The sequence below is a fragment of the Nansenia antarctica genome (assembly GCF_963989245.1).
Source record: "Nansenia antarctica genome assembly, chromosome: 1".
NCBI lineage: Eukaryota > Metazoa > Chordata > Actinopteri > Argentiniformes > Microstomatidae > Nansenia > Nansenia antarctica.
Genome location: NC_137674.1, coordinates 78238904 through 78262795, shown reverse-complemented (window position 1 = coordinate 78262795; position 23892 = coordinate 78238904). Strand labels below are relative to the sequence as shown.

Genomic DNA, 23892 nt, shown 5'->3' with positions numbered 1-23892 from the left:
GTTTTGGGCCCTTAAGGATCTTTAATGTGTACAGTATCTGTTCACTTGTTTATTCATTCAGGAATTATTCGTTTTTTTGTTGAGATGTGAAAGATGAACAGAATGTGTAGTTTTATGGAGGTGAGTGTGAAGACGTGTGAAAGAGAGAGAGGAGTGTGGGAGGATATGAACAATGTCATAGCTTGAGGTGACAAACAATGGAACAAATTAATAAGCATAGTATACAAAAAAAGTATATGCCATCAATGCTATAATTCACTAAATTGAATCAAATCTAAGCATAAATTTGACTTAATTTATGATAAATAAAATGTGCTCATTCATGTACATACTAGTTTAAGCTAATATGAACAAGGATAAATATTACGTGAATGTTATTACCTTAGAGAATATAAAACATTTTAATAAATTATCAAGCAAAGATTCATTTTGAAAACAACAAGAGGATGCTGAACACTTAACACATGAATGAATATTTCTTTGCACATCAAAACTGCCCTGTTCTACCCCCTATCCTGACAGACATTTTTCCTTCTCGTTTATTTTTTGGCTTTGAAAACAACAAATTGGCAAGGGTGGCGAGATATGGAACCCTGTGCACTTACTTGTAATTGGACGGAGCGATCTCGGAGTCCTTCCACGATGGGACTGAACCTTTCAATGGCCCTACGCTCTCCCGCCGTGGTGAAGGCTTCAAGGACCTTCTCCAAACTAAATGGGAAAAATGAAACGCATCAGCGCACAAATAGCAAAGGAATAAATGCAACACATTCATCTTGGGGATTTGTCTCCTCTCCTTTTCTTTCTCTCTGTTTTCTCACTCTGTCTCTCTCTCTTTCTGTTAACTTTCTTTTATTGTTGGCCAAGGCGAGCTTTCATGATGGAATTATTCAACATTATTAGGCTTTCTGTAGCGCATCTGTAGGGCTTTACTGTAGCTGATTTGTTAGTGGAGTTTCTCTTGTTGGAAAGTGAATTACACTTTTTCCTGAGTGACTTGATTAACATGAGGTGATGTTGCATTTATATGGAGAGATGTCGTTATGTGGGAGGACAGTTCAACAAAGCAGCTATGATGATGTGCAATGCACTGAATCCTAACAACTCAGGAGGGATCCGGTCTTAATGCAGAAGACTCCCACCAAACACATTGTGGCAGATTAGATCAATAAGCAATTGCACTCAGCCTCTTTACAGTTTAACTTTCATGCTGTCGGACTTTAGTTAAGGCAATCACTGTCGATGGAGTAACTGCTGCTGTGCTTTATTTGTTTTATTTGGTTCTATTTAGCCCTCTCTCTCCTGGTAGAGCGTGTACCCTACACCAGGGCTCTCTCCAGGATCTTTGAAGAAGGTGGCGTCGGATTGCTTTTTTGATTATAAAACACAAAATGAACTGAGGAACAATTAACGGAAGAACACAACGCTTTCACTTTGGCTTTTAACAACAATGTCAATGGCGATCAAAGATTACTGCTCCATCATTGCTTAATATCAGTTTAATTTGCTCGGAAATGTTGACCTCATGGCGGCTTCAAGTCGACAGAGGCGCAGCGGCCCTCTGACGTTCTTTGGTGAGAACCCTGTCTACTGGTCTAAAGCGTCTTTGAGTGTCTAGAAAAGCGCTATATAAGTCTAATGTATTATTATTATTATTATTATTATTATTATTATTATTACTGTAGGCTAGAGAGGAGTAAGCTACGGCCTAGGCACTTGCCCCTACGCACTAGCTCCTACAACGTGAAGCAAACACGTACGTGTTCTCCTCGCCCACGATGCAGATGGCAGAGAGCAGCTTGACCACGTCCGTCATCATGGCGGGCTGGGTGGGGTCGATGGCTCTGGCCAGCAGGGCCAGGCTCTTCTCCTCCCCCAGGATCCGCTCTAGTCCGTACTGGAATACACAGAGACAACATCAATTAACAAAAACAACAACAACAACAACAACCACAACTGCATTAGGAAATGCACACATAGGACCGACCATGGCACGATAGCCATCCACTGATATTGACACGTTTGATTAAAGACACTACAGCACAGAGCCTTAAGGACAAGTCCTACCTGAATCAGACTTGTTCATCTAGAGGGAGGTGTAATTACAAGACTGATTGAATAAATTATAGAGAATGTTTTCAGCTGGGAGGAGAACTGCTCTTTTTTCCCTGCACGGTGCTTTCATCGCCTGGAGCCATGAGCTCGTCCACTGTGCATATCAACATCATTACATCCTTACAATAACAGCTAGGCCTTGTCTGCGAAAAGGCAAAGCAAGAAAATAACAACATAGATAGAAAAACTTGTAAAAGAAGATGCAGTGTCTTGCTAGTCCACAGTAGAAAGGTCAGGGGTAAGCAGCGTATCGAGGGGAAGGGGACATGAATATGGATTGTTGTTTGTCCCCTGCGGTCACAGTTAGGGGTGACATTTGGAGGGCTGGGGAGCCCAAGGACGTGTGGTAATGGTGAGCCGTCCACTCGCTCTGTGTGTGTGTTTGTGTGTGTGTGTGTGTGTGTGGGGGTTGAGGCTGAGACAGCTGGCGAGGAACACCAGGTGCCGGGCTCTGTGGGCGGGAGCCTCCCTAGATGCCCAGGGAGGGGTCTGGGCTGGGAGGAAGGCTGAGACCGGCCTAGGGGCTGGTGGATAATGGAGGCGGAGGGGGGGGGGGGGGGGGGCTAGATGTCTCCTCTCTTCTTCTCCTCTCTGTTTCTGTATGATCTGCCCTCCTATAGGCCGACTGGGGTGATCCTTGGGAAGTGTGTGTGATGTGATCCCATGGCTGATAAAAGTGATCTTCATCTCTGTTTTGAAAGAGACCTGCTCCTCAGGCTCTGGGCTATCACACGGAACATCACAGATAAGCACGCGCGCGGCTCTGACCGGGGCGTCCAGGTCATTAGAGGAGCCATAGCCTGGGTTGAGAGAGCACGAACCCCCTCCAGTGTTCCGAGGGCGTGTGTGCGTGCGGATACACACACACACACACACACACACACACACACACACACACACACACTGTTCAGAGGGAGCACAAACGCGCACGCACATGCACACTCACACACTAATGTGGAGCTGCTGAAAGGGTGTGCAGTACGGCATTCAGTGGAGCAGAGCAACCCAGCAGGCGTGGGGTGAAGAGACCGTTTAGGTGACAAAACAGTAATATTTGTTATTGTGGCAATCTAGTACAAGTGAAAAGGAAATGGCTATTCATGGGTCAATGGAATTACCTTGTTGTTCATAAAGGCTTTGAAGCATTGTATGATTTTGTGCTGACTCTTTCTGTCGACCTTCTCTTGGCTGCGGGGACGAGAAGAAAAACAAACAAACAACAACAAAAAGCGGTGAGAAGACCTGTCAGCGTCACACTGAGAAGACACTCACACAGAGAGGACGTTGACCTTCTACGACATCACCAAACACATCAGGTTAAAAAGTTTAATTGGACTTGGACTCCTGGTCAACATCACGTTTCTAACACAGCTAAGAACAGACAGAGACATGTAAACGTGGAAAGCAGAGCCGAGGCCATGTTGTTCAGGAATAGAGTAGGTGTCCATACTGTCTCTTCTGCAGCAGTCTCTCCAGTGTGTCCAGCAGCAGCCCCAGACCCTCATGACCAAAGCTCTGCACCCAGCTGTGGAGACAAGAGGAACAGTGTTTGACATGGCATCATACCCACCATACAATATAACCATCATACAATATAACCACCATACAATATAACCATCATACAATATAACCATCATATATAACCACCATACAATATAACCATCATACAATATAACCATCATACAATATAACCATCATACAATATAACCACCATACAATATAACCATCATACAATATAACCATCATATATAACCATCATACAATATAACCATCATAACCATCATACAATATAACCATCATACAATATAACCATCATAACCATCATACAATATAACCATCATACAATATAACCATCATATATAACCACCATACAATATAACCATCATACAATATAACCATCATATATAACCACCATCATATATAACCATTATACAATATAACCATCATAATCACCATACAATATAACCATCATAACCACCATACAATATAACCATCATAACCACCATACAATATAACCATCATAACCACCATAGTATATAACCATCACAACCACCATACTATATAACCACGATAAAATATAACCATCATAACCACCATACTATATAACCACCATAAAATATAACCATCATAACCACCATACTATATAACCATCATACAATATAACCATCATAACCACCATACTATATAACCATCATAACCATCCTACAATATAACCATCATAACCATCCTACAATATAACCATCATAACCACCATACAATATAACCACCATACAATATAACCATCATACAATATAACCATCATACAATATAACCATCATACAATATAACCATCATAACCACCATACAATAACCATCACCAAATACAATAAAGCCATCGCAACCACAATACAACAGCATAACCACTATAAAACCATCATAACCACAATACAACCATCATAACCACTATACAACCATCATAACCACATACAATACAACCATTATAACCACTATACAACCATCATAACCACTATACAACCATCATAACCACTATACAACCATCATAACCACAATACAACATCATAACCACAATACAACATCAGAACCACAATACAACATCAGAACCACAATACAACATCAGAACCACAATAGAACATCATAACCACAATAGAACATCATAACCACTATACAACCATCATAACCACTATACAACATCAGAACCACAATACAACCATCATAACCACTATACAACATCAGAACCACTATACAACCATCACAACCACTATACAACATCATAACCACTACACAACCATCATAACCACAATACAACATCAGAACCACTACACAACCATCATAACCACAATACAACCATCATAACCACTACACAACATCATAACCACTACACAACTATCATAACCACAATACAACCATCATAACCACTATACAACCATCATAACAACTACACAACCATCATAACCACAATACAACATCACAACCACAAAACAACCATCCTAACCACTGTACAACCATCATAACCACAATACAACCATCATAACCACTATACAACCATCATAACCACAATGCAACATCAGAACCACAAAACAACCATCATAACCACTATACAACCATCATAACCACAATACAACATCACAACCACAAAACAACCATCATAACCACTACACAACTATCATAACCACAATACAACCATCATAACCACAAAACAACCATCATAACCACTATACAACCATCATAACCACTATACAACCATCATAACCACAAAACAACCATCATAACCACTAGGGGTGTAACGATACATCGATTCACATCGATGCATCGATTCATTGACTAACGATCTGATTACATCGACGCAATGTAAAAACATCGATCTATATCGTCATCTTAAAGATACACCTTTATTTTGAAATGGCACATTCTGCGTGACTGTCACCATATGAGTTGCCTCTACCAAATCCGTCTAAAAAAGTAACGAGGAAAGTCCTGTCTTTCGCTTTTTAGCTTGAGGTGCGCTTGTTTTGGAATTCCATTCGCTGCAGCGGCCGCGCTCACCCCGCCCCCGTCCAGTTTCTCAACTGGATTGGACAGCGCCTTCGCCTGTCTGGGGGACATCGCTTGGCCGCGCATTTTTGTTTCATAGGACATTAATGTTTTAAAGCTGAATATCTCTTGTTTGTGAGACTAGTGAACGGGTCTATTTTTCTTTTTGTAACAGAAGAATACTGTATAATATATGATTTAAATGCTGGATACCTGGAAGAGCTCACAAATAAAATGGTCAAATCATATTCTAGTTGTTTTTGTGAGTTGATAATTGTGTTAGATTGGCATATGATATCGCGTCATATCGATCATATCGTCATATCGATCTTGAATCGAATCGTGACTGACATTGTGATATCGTCAAACATTGTATCGTCATACAAACAAATCGATATAATATCGTATCGTGATGAAGCTGGTGATTTACACCCCTAATAACCACTATACAACCATCATAACCACTATACAACAGTCATAGACACCATACAATACAACACTGATGTCTCACAGGGCAGGATACCTGGAAAAAAGACCATTACTGATGCGTTGAAGCATTTGACGCAGACAAATAGAGGATAAACCACCATCCTTCTCAGCACCCCTAACATGTTGGGTGTTTGATTCTATTAGCTTGGTTGTTTTAACTCTAGACTTAAGTCTAGACACGTGACGGACATGTTCTCTTCAACCCCACCTGTATCTCCCTGTAGGCCTACTCCTAGCTGTTTATGATGGAGGGAAGCCAAGGAAAACCGCATGGAAACAGACGAGAGCCAATCAGCTTTTTGTTTGTTTAGACACGATTAAGATTCATACAGAACACTTAGAGGAGCTGCGATGAAGACCTCCCTCTGGACTAATGGAGGAGAGGGGGGGGGGGGATAGACTAAAGATGCTGATCAGAGTCCATTTCTCACGCAATCTCCTCTTACATCTCACTCTAATAGAATATGCAGTAGGAACGCGATTAACTATTCAATAACAAAGTCATATCCAGTTAGAAACCAACAACAATTTGGGAGGATTTCACCCTCTCCACCCTATTGATGATGCACATTCGTCTCTCTTGGCTGCTCCTAAACACATCTTCCCCCGTCCTCAAGACCTCCTGGATAAATCAATCGATAAGTCTGATTGCACAGTGTGCATTTGTTCCCTACTCTGAGACCCGGTCTCAAGTATTATCATGACAAACACAACAGCCTAAATTGCGGTGGGGGGGGGGGGGGGGGGGGGGGTGTTCGGAGAAATAGCAACCAGAGTCGACCCATTTCGCCACCCATCTCCGAGCCCTTTAGCATCAGGTAACGACATGTAATAGCAGTGTTCCAGCGGATGCGTCCATCACATCCTACCCACGGAGAGCCTGTAGAGTGGCTGGTGGCCCTCCCTGTCTCTGATCGGCCTGGCGGGGTGGAGGGGGGGCTTGGAAGCGTCGATGAGCAATTTTCCCCACACGAGGACAATTATGTAGGAGATGGAGACCAACCTTGAAGAGGGCCGAACAACCGAGTATACAGAATGGGGATGGGCTCCATATCAAACTACTGGAGACGGATGAGATATGAAACGTTTCAGACTCGTAGGGTTTAGAGAGATTAAACTGTATACTGGCTGGTCCCAAACCCAGCGGGGATACAGCTATTATTTCTGAGTCCGTGATGAAAACAGCAGTTCGTTCCCAGGGAGGTAGAGTAGAGGAGGCCGGTTGGACATAGAAACACAGAGGGAACACCTTTCTTCCCCACGAGGACCCAGGGTACGTTGGCCAGATGGCCGTACTTACAGAATCTACGACTAGACGCAACCATTGAAGATTGATAACCCAAATAGAGTCAATGCCGGTCAGTGTAAGACCCTATAGAGATATTATATTACTATGTTCTGAAGCGGGTTCAGAGCCATGTCCCTTTACCCAGGAGTGCTCAATCAGACCCTGCTCTCCTCCCCTACATAATCTTCCCCTACATATGACCCCCCCCCTCCCCCTGCCCTCCACATCAGTGTTCATGGCCACGGCAGCAATGGAGCTAGTTTCATAGTGTTTTAGTTAGAACCACGGGGACCGAGAACTAGCGATTAAATATAGAGTAATATCAGGAGCTAGGGACAACATATGGATTTTATCTAGCGTTCGAGGAGGGGGATTGGTGATTGTTTAGTGTGGCGAAGCTTAACCCCCACTCCCCTGTGTAAAGGAAGAACATGCACCATGGAACATAGTACAGTGGCTGTCTAACTAGTGGTGATGCTGTGGGATTGGGTAGCAGGGGAGGCTGTTTTGGGCCGAAATCCGAGACGGGGGCTTGTTGTAATGTATGGAATGGATTGAGGAATGGTATCTAACTTCAATGTGAGCTTCCACCTGCCTCCCCCCCTGTAATGGAGGCAGACATCGACGTTAGATACCATTCCCCATTCCATGGAGGCTGGTGGAGGCAAGAAATCCGAGGCAGGGGCTTATTGTAATGCATGGAACGGCATGGATAAAGGTAACTTCTAACTTGTCTGTCTGTCTGCCTCCCCCAGCCCCCGCCTCCCCCCGCCCCCCCCCTGTAGGCGAGGGAAGTGGTCCAGGTCCTAGAGCTCATCTTCTCCTGCTCCTTAGAGAGCACTTAGCCTGAGCATTAGGAGGGTAGTAATCACCGCTGACCCAGCCAGGCAGCCGACTCTCATCGCATCCTCACATTCTAAAAGCAGAAATAATGTGGAAAATATGGCCGCCGTCTTCAGAGAGACGGAGCTTCATTCAGTCTCTCCACACCTCATCATCAGAGCAGCCTATTGATTGGTAAACTCCTTGCTGGACGGAGATTGACTTCCCGCAGGAGAAGAGGAATATATAGACCATCATATCGCACTGTGTGTGTGGTGATAGAGAGAGAGAGAGGAAGAGTGAGGGAGAGTGGGAGAGAAGGTGATGGGTGGGGTGAGGAGCTGATGGAGAGGTAGTGGAAATGAAAGCTATTGAGTGAGAAGGAAAACCAGATTGAAGGAATGAAGAGGCGCAGAGAGAGGAGAAACAGAGAGACCGAGAGAGTGTGAGGGGGAGAGAGAGAGTGAGAGGGAGAGAGAGAGAGAGAGGGAGAGAGAGAGAGAGAGAGAGAGAGAGGGAGAGAGAGAGAGAGAGAGGGAGAGAGAGAGAGTGAGGGAGAGAGAGAGAAAGACAGAGAGGCGCCCTGCTGCATGCCTATCCCTATTAGGATGCAGGCCTTGTGCCTTTCTAATCAACAAGCCACATGCCTCCCAGCATCACATAATCAAATTCTAGCATGTATGTCAGTAAGGATTTTCAAGGTGAAGCAGAATTGGGCGTTGGGGGGGGGGGGGGGGGGGGTCGCTACCTGAATTGCATTTGTCAAAAACAAGGGGGATGGGGGGGACATGTGTCCAACCACTTCATTGGCATGATGATTCATTTGTTGTTTTTCATGGGTTGAAGAATAATAACAACACAATCAAATCTCCTAAATGACCTGCTGTGGTTGAGCAGACAGGAGGGAGGAGGGAAACATCTGCATGTAATGATGCCTGACATACAGGTACATAGGCAAATGAGGAGGATATCCATGTTTACATTAAAAACAGACCAGAGAACAATGGATCACTACCAGTAAGATGCACTGAACCAGGTGGAGAACCAGAGGGAGGTCATTCAGGTCAAATCAGAGGCGTATGGCAAGGAATGAGGCCCTTTCTCCCTCTCAGGAGGGATCTACATTTACATTTTAGCCATTTAGCAGACGCCTTCAGCAAAGCGACTTACAACAAATACATTTGGCTAAGTAAGTGAATCATCTATCCACCAGTTAAAGCAGGAAACAGTAATCTATGCTCGGGCCTGGGGCCATTGACAGTCGTGGTGCTAGAAGAAGGAAGTTTTTCTTTCTTTTTTATTATAACACTGGAGAAACGGGGGGTAGAGGGTAAATAGATATTCAGGAGGGACAGTTAAGGTGTAGCCTGAAGAGATGGGTCTTCAGTCTCACACCTAGCCTACTGAGAGAGAGAAAGAGAGAGAGAGAGAGAGAGAGAGAGAGAGAGAGAGAGAGAGAGAGAGAGAGAGAGAGAGAGATGGTGAGAGGGAGGGAGATGGGGAGAGAGAGAGGGATGGAGAGAGAGAGAGAGAGATGGGGAGAGAAAGAGAGAGATGAGAGGAGAGGGAAAAAGAGAGACGAGAGGAGAGAGAGAAAGAGAGAGAGAGAGAAGCAATAAGCAGCTTAAACCAAAGTTATGAATTGAGAATCGATGATGACCTAGGCATGCAACACCTGAATAGCAACAAATCTTCTCACTCTAGTTTCTTCCTCTAGCTGACCTGTGGAGACCGAGTAATAAAAGGCAATAATGCAGCTTGAGTTAATATAGTATATATTAATATAGAGTGTACTATAGCTGAGTCTGTGTGATGTTAATATGCATCAATGCTATATAGCATCTTCACAAGGAGAAATCACAGAGGGCCTAGCGACCTTGCAAAAATGTAAGTAGTTGAAAGTAGTTGAAAGTAAAGCACTAAAACAGAGGCAAAGAAATAAAGCAGTGAAAGACACTGTCATCTCCAGTTTACTCAGCAGAGCAGAAATAAGCATGTTTAATTAACATTCCTCTCAGAAAGCAGATCTGCATCTCCCCTCTGCTCGCAATGAAATATCTATTTTCATACGCCACTCAGCAGAGTGGAGTGGGGAAGAGACGTGCTGTCTGTGTGTGTGTGTGTGTGTGTGTGTGTGTTTGTATGTATGTGTGTGTCGATAGGTCAGGAAAATGAGGCGCCCTGACAGGGAAGAGTGTCACGGTGGTGGCTGATGGAGACAGGGATGGCTGCTAGCGCCGCGGCTGAGCAATGAGCCTCCGATGTCGGAGAGAAAATTCAATTTAGCCCCCGCTCGGTGGAGGGCCGTGGCCCGGGCCAGCGTTGATATTGAGTAGGCAGGTCTGGGGTCTTGACAAGAGCTTCATTGAAATGCATAGCTCAGCGGGCAAGCAGTGCTAGTTTTTCATCATCAGCAGGTGAGGCAGAGTGCAGGGGAAAAATAATCAGTTGATCCATAGCGAGGATTATTTCACAGGAAGCCAGCAGGTCCTGTCTGGCGATGGAGCGACACGGCGGTGGGGGGGGGGGAGAGAGGGAGGGAGGGAGGGAAGGCAAGACCCGCTGGAAAACACTGAGCCAGGAGGAGAAGGAAAGAGGTGTGTGGGTTTCCAACAGCCTGTCCCCTAAACCCATCAAAAGAAGTGTTGAGGCCAATCAGACAAGGAGCCAAAGCAGACAGGCAGACAGACGGACAGACAGACTGACAGAGAAGACAGAGAAGACAGACACAGACAGAGACAGACAGACAGAGACAGAGACAGACAGAGACAGACAGACAAAGAGACAGACAGACAAAGAGAGAGACAGACAGACAGACAAAGAGACAGACAAAGAGACAGACAGACAGACAGACAGAGAGACAGAGAGACAGAGAGACAGACAGAGAGACAGACAGACAGAGAGACAGACAGACAGACAGAGAGACAGACAGACAGACAGACAGACAAAGAGACAGAGAGAAAGACAGACAGATAGACAAAGAGAAAGACAGACAGACAGAGAGACAGAGAGACAAACAGACAGAGAGAAAGACAGACAGACAGACAAAGAGACAGACAAAGAGACAGACAGACAGACAGACAGAGAGACAGAGAGACAGAGAGACAGACAGAGAGACAGACAGACAGAGAGACAGACAGACAGACAGAGAGACAGACAGACAGACAGACAAAGAGACAGAGAGAAAGACAGACAGATAGACAAAGAGAAAGACAGACAGACAGAGAGACAGAGAGACAAACAGACAGAGAGAAAGACAGACAGACAGAGAGACAGAGAGACAAAGAGACAGACAAATAGACAGACAAAGAGAAAGACAGACAGACAGACAGACAGACACCCAGACAGAGACTCTGTCCTCCTCTCATGATGAAACCACCCTCTGTCTTGCGGGCACGTCTTTGTGACACGGCAGGTGAATGCTGCTGCTGAGCCCAGGCAAAAGCAATCCATCCCAGCAACAGCCTCTTTTGAACAGCCGTGTGAATGACATCAAAATGTATGGCCATGCACGCACCCACCCACCCACGCACCCACCCACCCACCCACCCACCCAGGGAGAGAGGAGACGATACAAAGACAGAAACATTGGGAGAGGGACTGAACAACAGCGTCCGTGGCTTGGCTGAGTGCTCCTCTGACTGAGATAAAAGGCTGGTCACTTCTGCATCAGCAGGCCACTCAGTGTGTGTCTGTCCTACACATGACAATTACACAAACAATTACAATTACACAAACAATTACACAAACAAGAAAGCCTCCAGGCTCCCTGCTGAACATGAGCAGAAACCGAGGTTGAGAGAGCCCACTTGTTTTCTATTCCTTCCCCTCTTACATGCGCAGACAGACTTGTCCTGCTGGTTATGAGCTGGAGTATGTATGGACTAATGAATAAGAACATGTGCTCTTTCTGAAGTACATTTGGTGCCCTGTCTGGAGTCTGGAGGAAGAGAGAGTGATATAACCACTTTGAAGTTTGCGTGTGTGTGTGTGTGTGTGTGTGTGGCCTTGGCTTTCATTAGTAGTGTGTAGCAACCCTCCCACATCCCAAATGAGGCACTTCAATCACTTCCTTGGCAGGATGTCTAGTCCTTGTCTGGAGCGACGCAGGGAAAACCAAAACACACCTCCCATCGCTCACCGCTCTTGATCATACTCTTGAACTGCATCCCTCCATCTCTCCATCCCTCCTTCTCTCCATCCCTCCTTCTCTCCTTCCTTCCATCCAGTCATCATGACTGACCTTACATCATCAGACTGGTCAAAGCAATGCTGTGGACCGCTAGTTTTGACCAACGGTACAGCAGACTGGTACCGACAGTACCTGAAAGTCAGGAAAGGTGGCGTTTTAAAGTGTTGGCACTGGGCCAGCATCACTAAGGAGAGCCGGCGGGTGCCCAGACACACGTCATCGCGCCGCACCGCTAATTGACACATGATTGGTCTCTGGGAGCGGCCGCCCGCCGCGGTCCCCGTTCCGACGCAGACAGACGCAAGGTTAATGCACGTAGCCGACCTTCAGGAGCGGCGGCGTGGGCCGTGACAGGACGGCAGAACCGCACCCGGTGCAAGATGAATGAAGCACGTCAAGCCTGGCTAGATCTCCCCCGCTAGCCTCTTAAATATTCACGAGTTTACAGTAATTTATGCTCACTGGGGGGAGTCATAATAATAACAATAATAATAACGTGTCAGTCAAGCCCAAAGTGTCGGCCGCCTAACATATGTGGCATCATCCACTTAAGAGGTATAGGCCGTAGCAGGACCGAGGGGGCAAAGTCACTCACCGAGCCAGACATTAAAAACGGGGAGAAAACAAATTCATCATCCCGTTCCCTGGGAACAAAAACAGTCATAAATCAAAGAGAAAAATGAGCCACCTTATCTGGCTAACTTCATGGGTAGGTAGCTTGACTCTCCACCGGGCCCCCGGGAGAATCCCCCCTCTGCAAGGCTGCGAGGCCAGGGCTGCTAGCTACTCCGCGCCGCCGGTGAACCAGAAATAAAACATTAACTCCCAGCGTCCTGCAACTGACTACAGCAGCTTCCTCCAGGGAACTCACACGGAGACAGGAGGCAGAAGCCAGCGTTCATATGGGACTACCCGATATAGAGCAGGCCGTTTCACTGGCTTTTCCCTGCCCCCCCCCCCCCCACCCCCACCCCCACCCCCGTCTTTAATTTTTCTCTTTCTTCTCTCCTCTCTATCATAATGGCTGGGGTGATGGTTGGTTTTGAGTAGGGCTGTCGCTTCTGATCTCCAAGTTGTCAGGGGCATCGCACTGGGTTGCCCTTGTTTCTGTTGTCATTACACCGGTAACACAGGGCTGGCCTGTGATCTGGCTGCAATTAGCAGTGGGACACGCACGCACGCACACACACACACACACACACACACACACACACACACACACACACACACACACACACACACACACGTATGCACACACACAAGCAGGCACACACACACAAGCGGGCACACAGACACACACCTTTTGCAGACGGAGGAAAGCTTGTGATTGGGAACTGTGGTATTTGGACATGGTTTTGGACTCGTAGCCTATTCAGCAGAGGCCTCGTACTGAACACAAACTAGGGTGGGAATTATTCTGCTTCTTCAATCATCCCTAGGGAGGGATTATCTAATTACATAAAGTCATTCAATTCTCCAAACAGTCTGTGTGAAACCATTTCATCCACCACACCCCCCTCCCACCACCACCCACCGCCCTCCTCCATCCCTCCCTCCCTCCCTCTCCTCCTCTATGCCCTTGTTTTGACTGTAAATGAGGACATTAATCTAAATGGCCCATATTTGTTTCACTTTGAGGGCAGCAGTTTTCCAGTTCACCAGCCGAACCACACGGCTCCATAGCCCCAACACACAGATAGCAGTGGAGCAGGCTACAAAAGTGTCTTAACAAAACCAAACGGTTTCATTCGCCTGTAAGCATCTTTATCATTGTGTAAGTCGGTGAGAAACTCTTTCTTCCTTACTCTTCCCTCTAGCTCTCTCACTCTTTCCCCCTCCGTCCCTCCCTCCCTCCCTTCCTGCCTCTCTCTCTCTTTACAGTTCTGTCGGTGTAGCTTCTCGATTTGATGGCCAACTCCCCCTTGCTCTAATGTTTCTGACGCTGTGTGAAGTGTGAAGTGGAGACATCAGAGATGCTGTGTGTGTTTGTGTTGATGGACAGGCCCTCCCTCGTTCCCTCCCTCTCTCTCTCCCCCTCTGCCGCTCGTTCATCCTCCCTTTCCGTCTCCCTGCCTCCCTCTCCCGTCTGGGTCTAGGCTGACATGGACAGACTCGCTCTGTGTGGCTTACTCCATCAATGCCTGTCTGTCTGTCTGTCCACCCACACGTACATCACCATGAGTCAGCGATACTGACCGTCAGTATTATGGGGTGGAATTAGAGAGGCCTATAGGAGAGCTAGATATGAGGTGGTGACTCATAGCACCATGGCAACATGAACACCGACAACATCTGATCACCCGACGATTTGCACCGTCAGTTCGTTATTTGAATAACACACACAGATTCTGAGTCGACGTGAGGAGAAATAACAATTATAGTCCTGTTGAGGGAACCGATTACAGTTAGGCCTGAACGATTACGACTTCAGGCGTCGTTTCATTATCTTCCTCTACAGGAAACGTTGTGTTGCGTCAAACGTCTCGCCTGGTTGGCAACTTGGCTCAAAATCAATTGAAACTCCACATGGCTGTTCATGAGACCATGGCTTTTTAAAATGCCAGTGATCAACCAGTGACTCAGGTAGAGCCTTTTCAGACTGGGAGTGTGTGTGCGTGGGTGTGTGTGTGTGTGTGTGTGTGTGTGTGTGAGGGGGGGGGGGGGGGATTGACAAGCTTTGTACAAGTTCACCTCATCCTCTGTCCAACTCTCCACAGGCACTTACTCTGCTGTGTCTTCAAAAACAAACCGAACCGAGAAGTCAGTTAGGAACAACAGAAGTCAGTTAGGAACAACAGAAGCCAGTTAGGAACCTAAAATAACCTCTACCACTCAGGGCTTCAACTCAGCTTTTGCCCACTACTGTATTAATAAATCAATATGCTCTGTACATATCATACAGCATATATCTTAATGTACATATCTCGCCCTTATCTGTACATATCTCACTGTACATATATCTGCTTATGTCTTTTGCCCTATTGCAATGATCTGGCTATATGCCGAATGTGTTTAGTTGTCTCTGTACTTGTACTCTGCCAATGACAATTAAATTGAATCTGAATCTTAAATGCAATGAGTGGGAGGCTAGGCTGGGGGGGGGGGGCAAAGGGAGAGAGAGAGAGAGATGCTAGGCTGGGGGGGCAGTGAGAGAAAGGAGAGAGAGAGTGTTTGAGTGACAGAGAGAGAGAGAGAGAGAGAGAGAGAGAGAGAGAGAGAGAGAGAGAGAGAGAGAAGAAAATCCCTTGCAATAAGCAGCAGTCCCTAGTTAGGTTCAAATGTATGGCATTAGCATGCATTCCTCTTCTGGCCTAAAGCCAATGCTCTGTGGCTGGGGCTTCGATGACTGACCACAAACTCATGTTCATGAAGTTGTCAGGTAGCCAGGTAGATTAGCTCGACCAATTAATACGTTGAGATTTCATTGGTCATTCCACAGCAGCAAGCGCTGTCCTGTTGAGTAAGGCCTGGGCTTGGACAGCAAGCAGAGACAAGGCATCTCTTATGAACAATGGCAACACTTAGAATATGAATCTGAGCTAACTAAATCAATGCAGCTGTCTCCAAAAAAACTGCCCTGTTTGTCAATGCAGCACACACAACAGCCAGAGAGAGACACTGCATCATTACATAACTACTTAGACTTGCAATTAGAGAGTTTTGAATTATGTCCTTAATGGGTTACAATGACAGCGGGCATATCAAGCTATTGCCTCATGTTTGACAGAAACATTTGGCAGATTAGAAAATGTATTTTGTCCTCAAATCACAAAGTTCTGAAAAAATTTAGCAAAAAGAAAAACATGTTTAACAAATGCAAGTACAGAATCTAAGAGAGAACTGCTAATATTGTAGGCCGAGTTTCATTCCTCTAAATCCAGGCTCCACAACAGCCGAAAAGCTACTGTAATGGTCTCTGGAAGACCACCCCCCACACCAACCACCTCCCTCCCTCCCTCCATCTCTCCTACCTATGCCTTCCCTCCCTCCCATCTCTCTTCTCTCCCTCCCCTATATTAAATGTCCTATGTATGCGTCCCTGTGTGGGATCCATTAACAAGCCCATCAGTCTAATTACAGGGCTGCTGCCTGCAGCCTGCCACCACACTCCCAGCAATCAGCCATCACACCAATGGCACAGCTAGAGTGGGAGGGTGTGTGTGTGTGTGTGTGTGTGTGTGTGTGTGTGTGTGTGTGTGTGTGTGTGTCAGTGTCATAGGCACAGCTGTAGAGTTCTAGGTTATATTTAAGACATAAATTAAGTGGAGTGTCATAATGTCCTTAGATCCACTTAGAGCAGCGTAGTGGGTACGTGGACAGAGAGTGTGCACAAGCACACAGACACACGCCACCACAGAGGGCATCTAATACATGTAGGAACTGACTGAGTGGACACAAGGGACCAAGGACAACACTGCAGCTACCTGCCAGTCCAAGTAACAGCAAGTCTGGATTGGACTGACATCAACATTTGAAATGGTAAATGACTGTAGATGAGGACGCACCTGTACAAAGCTAACACAGATGTAACAGACAGGCAGTGTGTTTTACATTATTACTCGAAATTAGGAGAGAAACATCAATATGATCTGCCTAAATGAGATGAATTGGCCCACTGCAGAGAGGGCATGAATTAAACCATTAGCAGATAGAGGAGGTGTGTGTGTGTGTGTGTGTGTGTGTGTGTGTGTGTGTGTGTGTGTGTGTGTGTGTGTGTGTTTGAGTGTGTGTGTGTGTGTGTGTGTGTGTGTGAGTTTGAGTGTGTGTATGTGTGTGTGTGTGAGTGTGTGTGTGTGTGTGTGTGTGTGTGTGTATGTATGTGAGTGTGTGTTTGAGTGTGTGTTTGAGTGTGTGTGTGTGTGTGTGTGTGTGTGTGTGTGTGTGTGTGTGTGTGTGTGTGTGTGTGTGTGTGTGAGTGTGTGTTTGAGTGTGTGTGTGTGTGTGTGTGTGTGTGTGTTTTTGTATTCACAGATCAGAGTGCAGAGGAGCCTCCCGGCCGGCCCTCCCAGGCTTATTAGAGCCAGCTGAAGAGGGGGCCGCTATTGTAGAGCTGACACAATAACAAATCTGGGGCCTTAAACCTGAAGGTCAGTTTTAATATAATATCAAAAACCAATTTCCACTTGTTTGTCAGAACCATTTATCACATCCATTTAATAAAATTATGCCCTGAAGTCTAGCTCTCCTCCCCCTCCCCGTGCTGCTGGCTAGCACTGTGGCCTCTCGTCAGGTGGGAGGGGGGAAGAGGGGGTGAGACGGGGGGGGGGGGGGGGGGGGGGCAGCTTGGGTCAGAGGGAGCCTGTGAACTTGCAAGAAGCAGGGAATTACTTTGATGTGAGGCCTGCATGAAGAGGAGAAACCTGATAAGACATACAGTACAAACACCAGCCTTGGCAGAGCGGCTGACCCTGTGGAACTGGAGAGGTGTGTGTGTGTGTGTGGGGGGGGGGGGTGAGGATGAAGGCATGCTGTATGCATGCTAAAACAGCTCCGGTCAGCCCAGAGGTGAAAGAAAAGCAATGTCAGGAGAGGCACCAGAGCTAACTTCACATATCCTCTGCCAAACTGCCGCTCATCTAAAACTCCAAAATGACAGCCAGAAGAAGCACTTTCAGTCAGAGAATCCATTTTGATTAGGGCGCCTGCCTGGCAGTGGATCTGCAGTTAGGGCTTGCTCTCTAGTGATCTCTAGAAGATGCCTTCGGGGTTGGGAACAATCAACGACGATCCATCAATGGCTGCCATGGTAACAATCCAATAATAATCTGCAGCGACTGAGCAGGAAGTAATGAAAACAGCAGGTCAAAAGCAGGCCAGAGGTCAAGACCAAGTGTTGGATCTAGAAATGATAACAAGATAGAGTGTGATATACCAACACCGCTGCACAATAGATAGGCCTTACTGAACAAATTGACCATTGGAAGACACAGAACATCAATTGTGTTGGACAGAGCAATGAAAAAGATGAAAACTGTCCCTAGTGGGTCATGAGAGTGTGAGAGTGTGAATGTGTGTGTGTGTGTGTGTGTGTGTCTTTTCCCTCACACCCCCCCCCCCCCATCACTCCCTTCCACCCCCATCCTCCCTACCTCTCTTATTCCTCCATCCCTCTATCCTTCCCAACATCCCTTTCTCCATCCATCCATCCCTCCCTCCATCCCTCCCTCCCTCCCTTCTTCCTCTATCCCTCCCTCCCTCCCTCCCTCTCCACCAGGACAGTACTGGGCAGGCCAGGCCCTCTCTAGGGTCCTAAAGCAGGCTGTTTGACAGCGATGCAGAGTGACATCTCCTTCTGACTCAGAGCACAGCTCCGGCTGTCCTAGAGGAGACATCTAAGAGTCTCCTGGTCACCTGCAGCCCTCTCTCATTCACCTCCATATGCCCACACAGACGTCTCAGGGGGCACTGTTCTATTTTTGAGAGAACAATATTTTTACAACATTGACAATTACAGATAGGCCTATCATTATGACAATATTCAACCACACCATGACGCCCTGAGTGGCTGAAGAGGCTATGATATAAAGTTACCCATCATCTAATACAAAATGTGACACCAGTCACCAGTTTTTTTTTTACATATTCTGAAACTACAGATTGTAAACTTTCAAATGTCATACATTGAAGATGTATTTCATTGAGATTCCATTCATTGCCATCAGGAATGGTCTGAGTGGCAACTCCAACCTCTTATAAACTGACCCAGTCCAACCACCCCGCCTCATCCCACTAGAGGCCCTCAACAACAATGGTAAGTGTGCGCACACACACACACACACACGCAGGCGTGCACACACACACACACACACACACACACACACACACTCTATTTGAGGCTCTCCACAACACCTCCATGTCTTGGTGCTTCTGTTCCCTTGGTCCTGTCGCATCTCCCTAAGCGGTCTGCGGTGTTTCTACACACATGCAAAGTGAAGGACAGCGAGAGCGAGCTGACAGGAAGGAACTCTGCATTTCACATTGTTACCCCTACCCCTCGTTTTGGAGTGCCACTTGCTTTTCGGCTTGCCCCTCGGAACAGTTACAAGGGGTAGTGGTTGAAATCTTCCCTTATGAAATAGGAACCCTTCAAGACCCTGATACGTCATCAGTAGTATCATAGAAAAGTATGGACGCTGGGGATTCGTTCACAACTTAAGTTTCACACTATCAATCGATCAAACAAGTCATCAAATAAAAAAGAAAAATGCTTCATTATCAGGCCAGTTCATGACAGAATATCGGTGTTCTGTAGGCTAACAACCCTGCTCCTACCCTGCCAGTCTGCACTGATATTAGAGGAGCGGTAACAAGTGCAACAACTTTGGTGCTTTTGGGCGTCATATTCCATCAAAGGGGGGAAATGCGTGCCCCGCGGTGGTGTAGCGGTCTAAGCACTGGCCACTAGTGCATGCTGCCCACCGGGGACTGGGTTCGAATCCCAGCTCGCCAGATCCGGATATGGCTGGGGCACACACGGGGAGCGGCATATTGGGCGGCATACAGCATACTAGTGATTTTTGGCTAGTTATGCTTGTTATAAAGAAAAGGTCTATAATACATTGAAATGACATTAAACTAAGATAATACGATGGTTATCATAATTTAAATTAAATCATTATTAACAAAAAAAAAAGTGTGTTCCTTGTGCATTTGCCACTATCTTGCAGATGATTCGCAAGGCAACACTCACATTTTGACCCTCTGTTTGGAGTCTGAAAAAATGGCCTTACCACTTTGCCCTACCCCTACACGTGAACGCGCAAAACGGCGGGGTAGGGGCAAAAGGTGAATTGGGATTGGGCCAAAGAGGCGTGAGGGAGAAGATATTATTAGGTCTCACATCATGCAAGTTACTCAGATTAAGGCTAATGCATGAGCAATTTGGCACCTCTAAACCAGTCTGGTCTGTTCATGAAGCCCTCGGAGCAGAAAGTCCTGTCGTCTGAAGCTCAGTGAGGTGTGTTCAGTAGAAGCGGCACGTATGGGGGCTGAGCAGGGCATGAAGTCAGGAAGTGTGATTTGACGTGGCACTGACATGTCAAAGACCAAACACAATCCACTCATATGGGATATGAACAGATTTCTGTCTTCCACTCTCTCTCTCTCTCTCTCTCCTCCTCTCTCTCTCTCTCTCTCTCTCTCTCTCTCTCTCTCTCTCTCTCTCTCTCTCTCTCTCTCTCTCTCTCTCTCTCTCTCCTCTCTCTCTCTCTCTTTCTCTCTCTCTCTCTCTCTCTCTCTCTCTCTCTCTCTCTCTCTCTCTCTCTCTCTCTCTCTCTCTCTCTCTCTCTCTCTCTCTCTCTCTCTCTCTCTCTCTCTCTCTCTCTCTCTCTCTCTCTCTCTCTCTCTCTCTCTCCCCTTCGCTTTTACTTTGGCTCTCTAGCGACTAGTTTCTGCCGTCACTAGAAATACGCCAGGCCTCTTTATGGGAACAGGAGGGAAAAGGGATGGGTGGAATGAGTGGAAGGGGTGGGGGTGTGTGGGGGGGGGAATGAAAGAAAAATTATCATTCTCTTCAGAAATATCTGCGGCGTAGATTTTTCACTTCCAAGGCAAAGCCCTGTGGACTGCTGGGAGACAGGGCTAGTGTTTTTATTGGGCCCTTGGGAAATTATAGGCTTTACATTACATCCCAGGCTTATCCCAGGGACGAAGCACATCTCCACTGAGCACTGACACAGAGATAAAAGCAGTGGTGGGCTGAGGAGGCAGGGGTGAGGGGAGAGGGAGGTACTGTAAGATGGGTGAGGAGGAAGGGGTGAGGGGAGAGGGAGGTACTGTAGGATGGGTGAGAAGGAAGGGGTGAGGGGAGAGGGAGGTACTGTAGGATGGGTGAGGAGGAAGGGGTGAGGGGAGAGGGAGGTACTGTAGGATGGGTGAGGAGGAAGGGGTGAGGGGAGAGGGAGGTACTGTAGGATGGGTGAGGAGGAAGGGGTGAGGGGAGAGGGAGGTACTGTAGGATGGGTGAGGAGGAAGGGGTGAGGGGAGAGGGAGGTACTGTAGGATGGGTGAGAAGGAAGGGGTGAGGGGAGAGGGAGGTACTGTAAGATGGGTGAGGAGGAAGGGGTGAGGGGAGAGGGAGGTACTGTAGGATGGGTGAGGAGGAAGGGGTGAGGGGAGAGGGAGGTACTGTAGGATGGGTGAGAAGGAAGGGGTGAGGGGAGAGGGAGGTACTGTAGGATGGGTGAGGAGGAAGGGGTGAGGGGAGAGGGAGGTACTGTAGGATGGGTGAGGAGGAAGGGTGGAAAGGGAGCCCTGCGCTTGGCCGCGCGCAGACACACACACACACACACACCCACACCCACACCCACACCCACGGTACATAAAACCTCTCACTCAGTCCTTCACTGACTATGGTGAACTTCTAGAGGAGCAGGCTTCCCTTGTTTACGAGTTGTCCGCTTCAGGACCTCGCACTCCCCTGACCTGTCATTGGTCACCTTGACCTGACCTGCCTGGCAACTACTACATCACTCCCCCAATCAGAGGGCAGTTAGCGGGACCTACCAGATACCATGTGACTCAGACACATTAGTCTTCCTCCAACAGAGGGGACACACCCCCCTGGGCTGCTCCCAGCACCATTACCCTGGACTCCCTCTCCTCTCCCACTCAACTGTACTGCCTTTACTGTTATACTTTATGACTATTATTAGGGTATTACTTACTGTAATTACATTATTCACTGTTTCCTACAGAAACCACTTACAGTACACTGTCTGAGTGTCCTAGCTGTGTGTGTGTGTGTGTGTGTGTGTGTGTGTGTGTGTGTGTGTGTGTGAGTGTGTGTGTGTGTGTGTGTGTGTGTGTGTGTGTATGTCAATAAACATGTGAACTGTCCATTTGTCTCCTGCTGCGTCCTTGTCCTTCTGAACGAGGCCCCAGGGCGATTGTTCCCTACAACTTTACTATTTTACACACACACACACACACACACACACACACACACACACACACACATACACAGGTTAAACATTCTAGATGGGGTCATATGGCCATTTATTGATTAAGTATCACCATTGCTGCAAATGCAGGGTGGCCGAATACACACACTGGCATGGAATGTATCCTTCTACAGAAAATATCAATGGATATTCGAGTTGGAGCTTGTTTCATCATTAAGCTCTGAGATCAATGTTATTGATCGAACATTACACATGGCGGACTAACTGGTAAACCAAAAAGAATCCATGTTTCCCAGGCAAAGCTTATGACCAATTTCTCATGCATATTACGTCAGAGCTTTGAAGAGAGGGGAGCAGAGTGCAGAGAGAAAAAAAAATCTAATCCGAATCCACAAACGCAAAGTACCTATGCTGCATACTGACTATAGTTCATAACCTCTCAGGATTGATATTTGAACATCCATACTGAGATCATTTTCAGTCTGACAATCCAACCGAGGAGATGACAATCTAATCTGGGAGAGAAAAAATAGGACATAAAAGAGCAGCAAGGGTAATCCATCTCCCTGACCTGGCCTCATCTACTGGTCATCAAGTTAAACATTTACACCGTCTGGACAGACGGAGCCAAAAATTATTTAAATAAAAATAAATAAAAAAGGAACAGGTGTCTTTTCAGATCTATTTAACATCCCCCGCCAGGCTATGGGGATGAACTCCTCAACCGGGAGAAAGAAAGAGAGAGAGGGATGAAGAAGAAGAAAAAAAAGAAAACGAGAAGAAGAATATAAATGTCAGTCATAACAGCCAGGGCAGTAATGGAAACATCAGTCAGCGGTCCAATCAGACACCTCGTCTGAGAGCAGAGGGAGCTGGGGAATATAATACCCCGGAAAACCTGCCCACCCCCCCACCCCCACTATCACCCCCCACCCAGAACCCGGCCCGTCGGCCCCCCAGACATCAAACACTGAAGCAGCCAGAATGTGGATCAAATGCATGTCAGACAAGTCAGACAAGGCGTCTGGATCCAAAAGATGACGCAAGGCTACTGTCATTCCTGTTGGGATGATTTGCATGAGCCTTTACGGGGGGCGGGAGGGATACCATCCCTGGGCTTAGTCCTTCCATTTCTTCTGGAATCATATACAGTGTCCTAGCCTCCAGAAGTCTGGGGAAAAGTAAGCCCTTTCTTCATCTCATGGCTCTATAGTCAGTTTGGATTTGAAATCAAACAACTGTGATGACAATACAGTCAAGTCAACGAAGAGATTATCAGCTTCTATTCAATGTTGTTTTCGTTCAGATTGTTTTTACCATTTAGAAATGACCAAAAATGTTAAATGACCTCCACATATTTCACGGCATCAAAAGTATTGGGGGTGGGGGGTTCAATGCCAAAATGAGGCACTTATATTTAGTATTTGGTCGAAAATCCTTTGAATGCAATAACTGCCTGAAGTCTGTGACCTATTGACTGGGTATCTTATGCGGTGATGCTCTGCCAGGCCTGTACGGCAGCCAACTTCAGGTGCTGTTTGTTTTGATGTCTT

General features: G+C 46.7%; 1 protein-coding gene across 1 annotated transcript in view; it reads right to left on the bottom strand.

The window, feature by feature from the left end:
- Positions 1-23892, bottom strand: part of LOC308153227 (protein diaphanous homolog 3-like) — a gene marked incomplete at both ends in the record, with an annotated part of 304860 nt that overhangs the window by 206670 nt on the left and 74298 nt on the right. Inside the window, 4 exons of the mRNA XM_080526311.1 lie at positions 606-711; positions 1761-1897; positions 3234-3303; positions 3566-3640. Of these exons, the coding sequence (XP_080382437.1) occupies positions 606-711; positions 1761-1897; positions 3234-3303; positions 3566-3640 (388 nt within the window). The remainder of the gene's footprint in view (positions 1-605; positions 712-1760; positions 1898-3233; positions 3304-3565; positions 3641-23892) is intronic.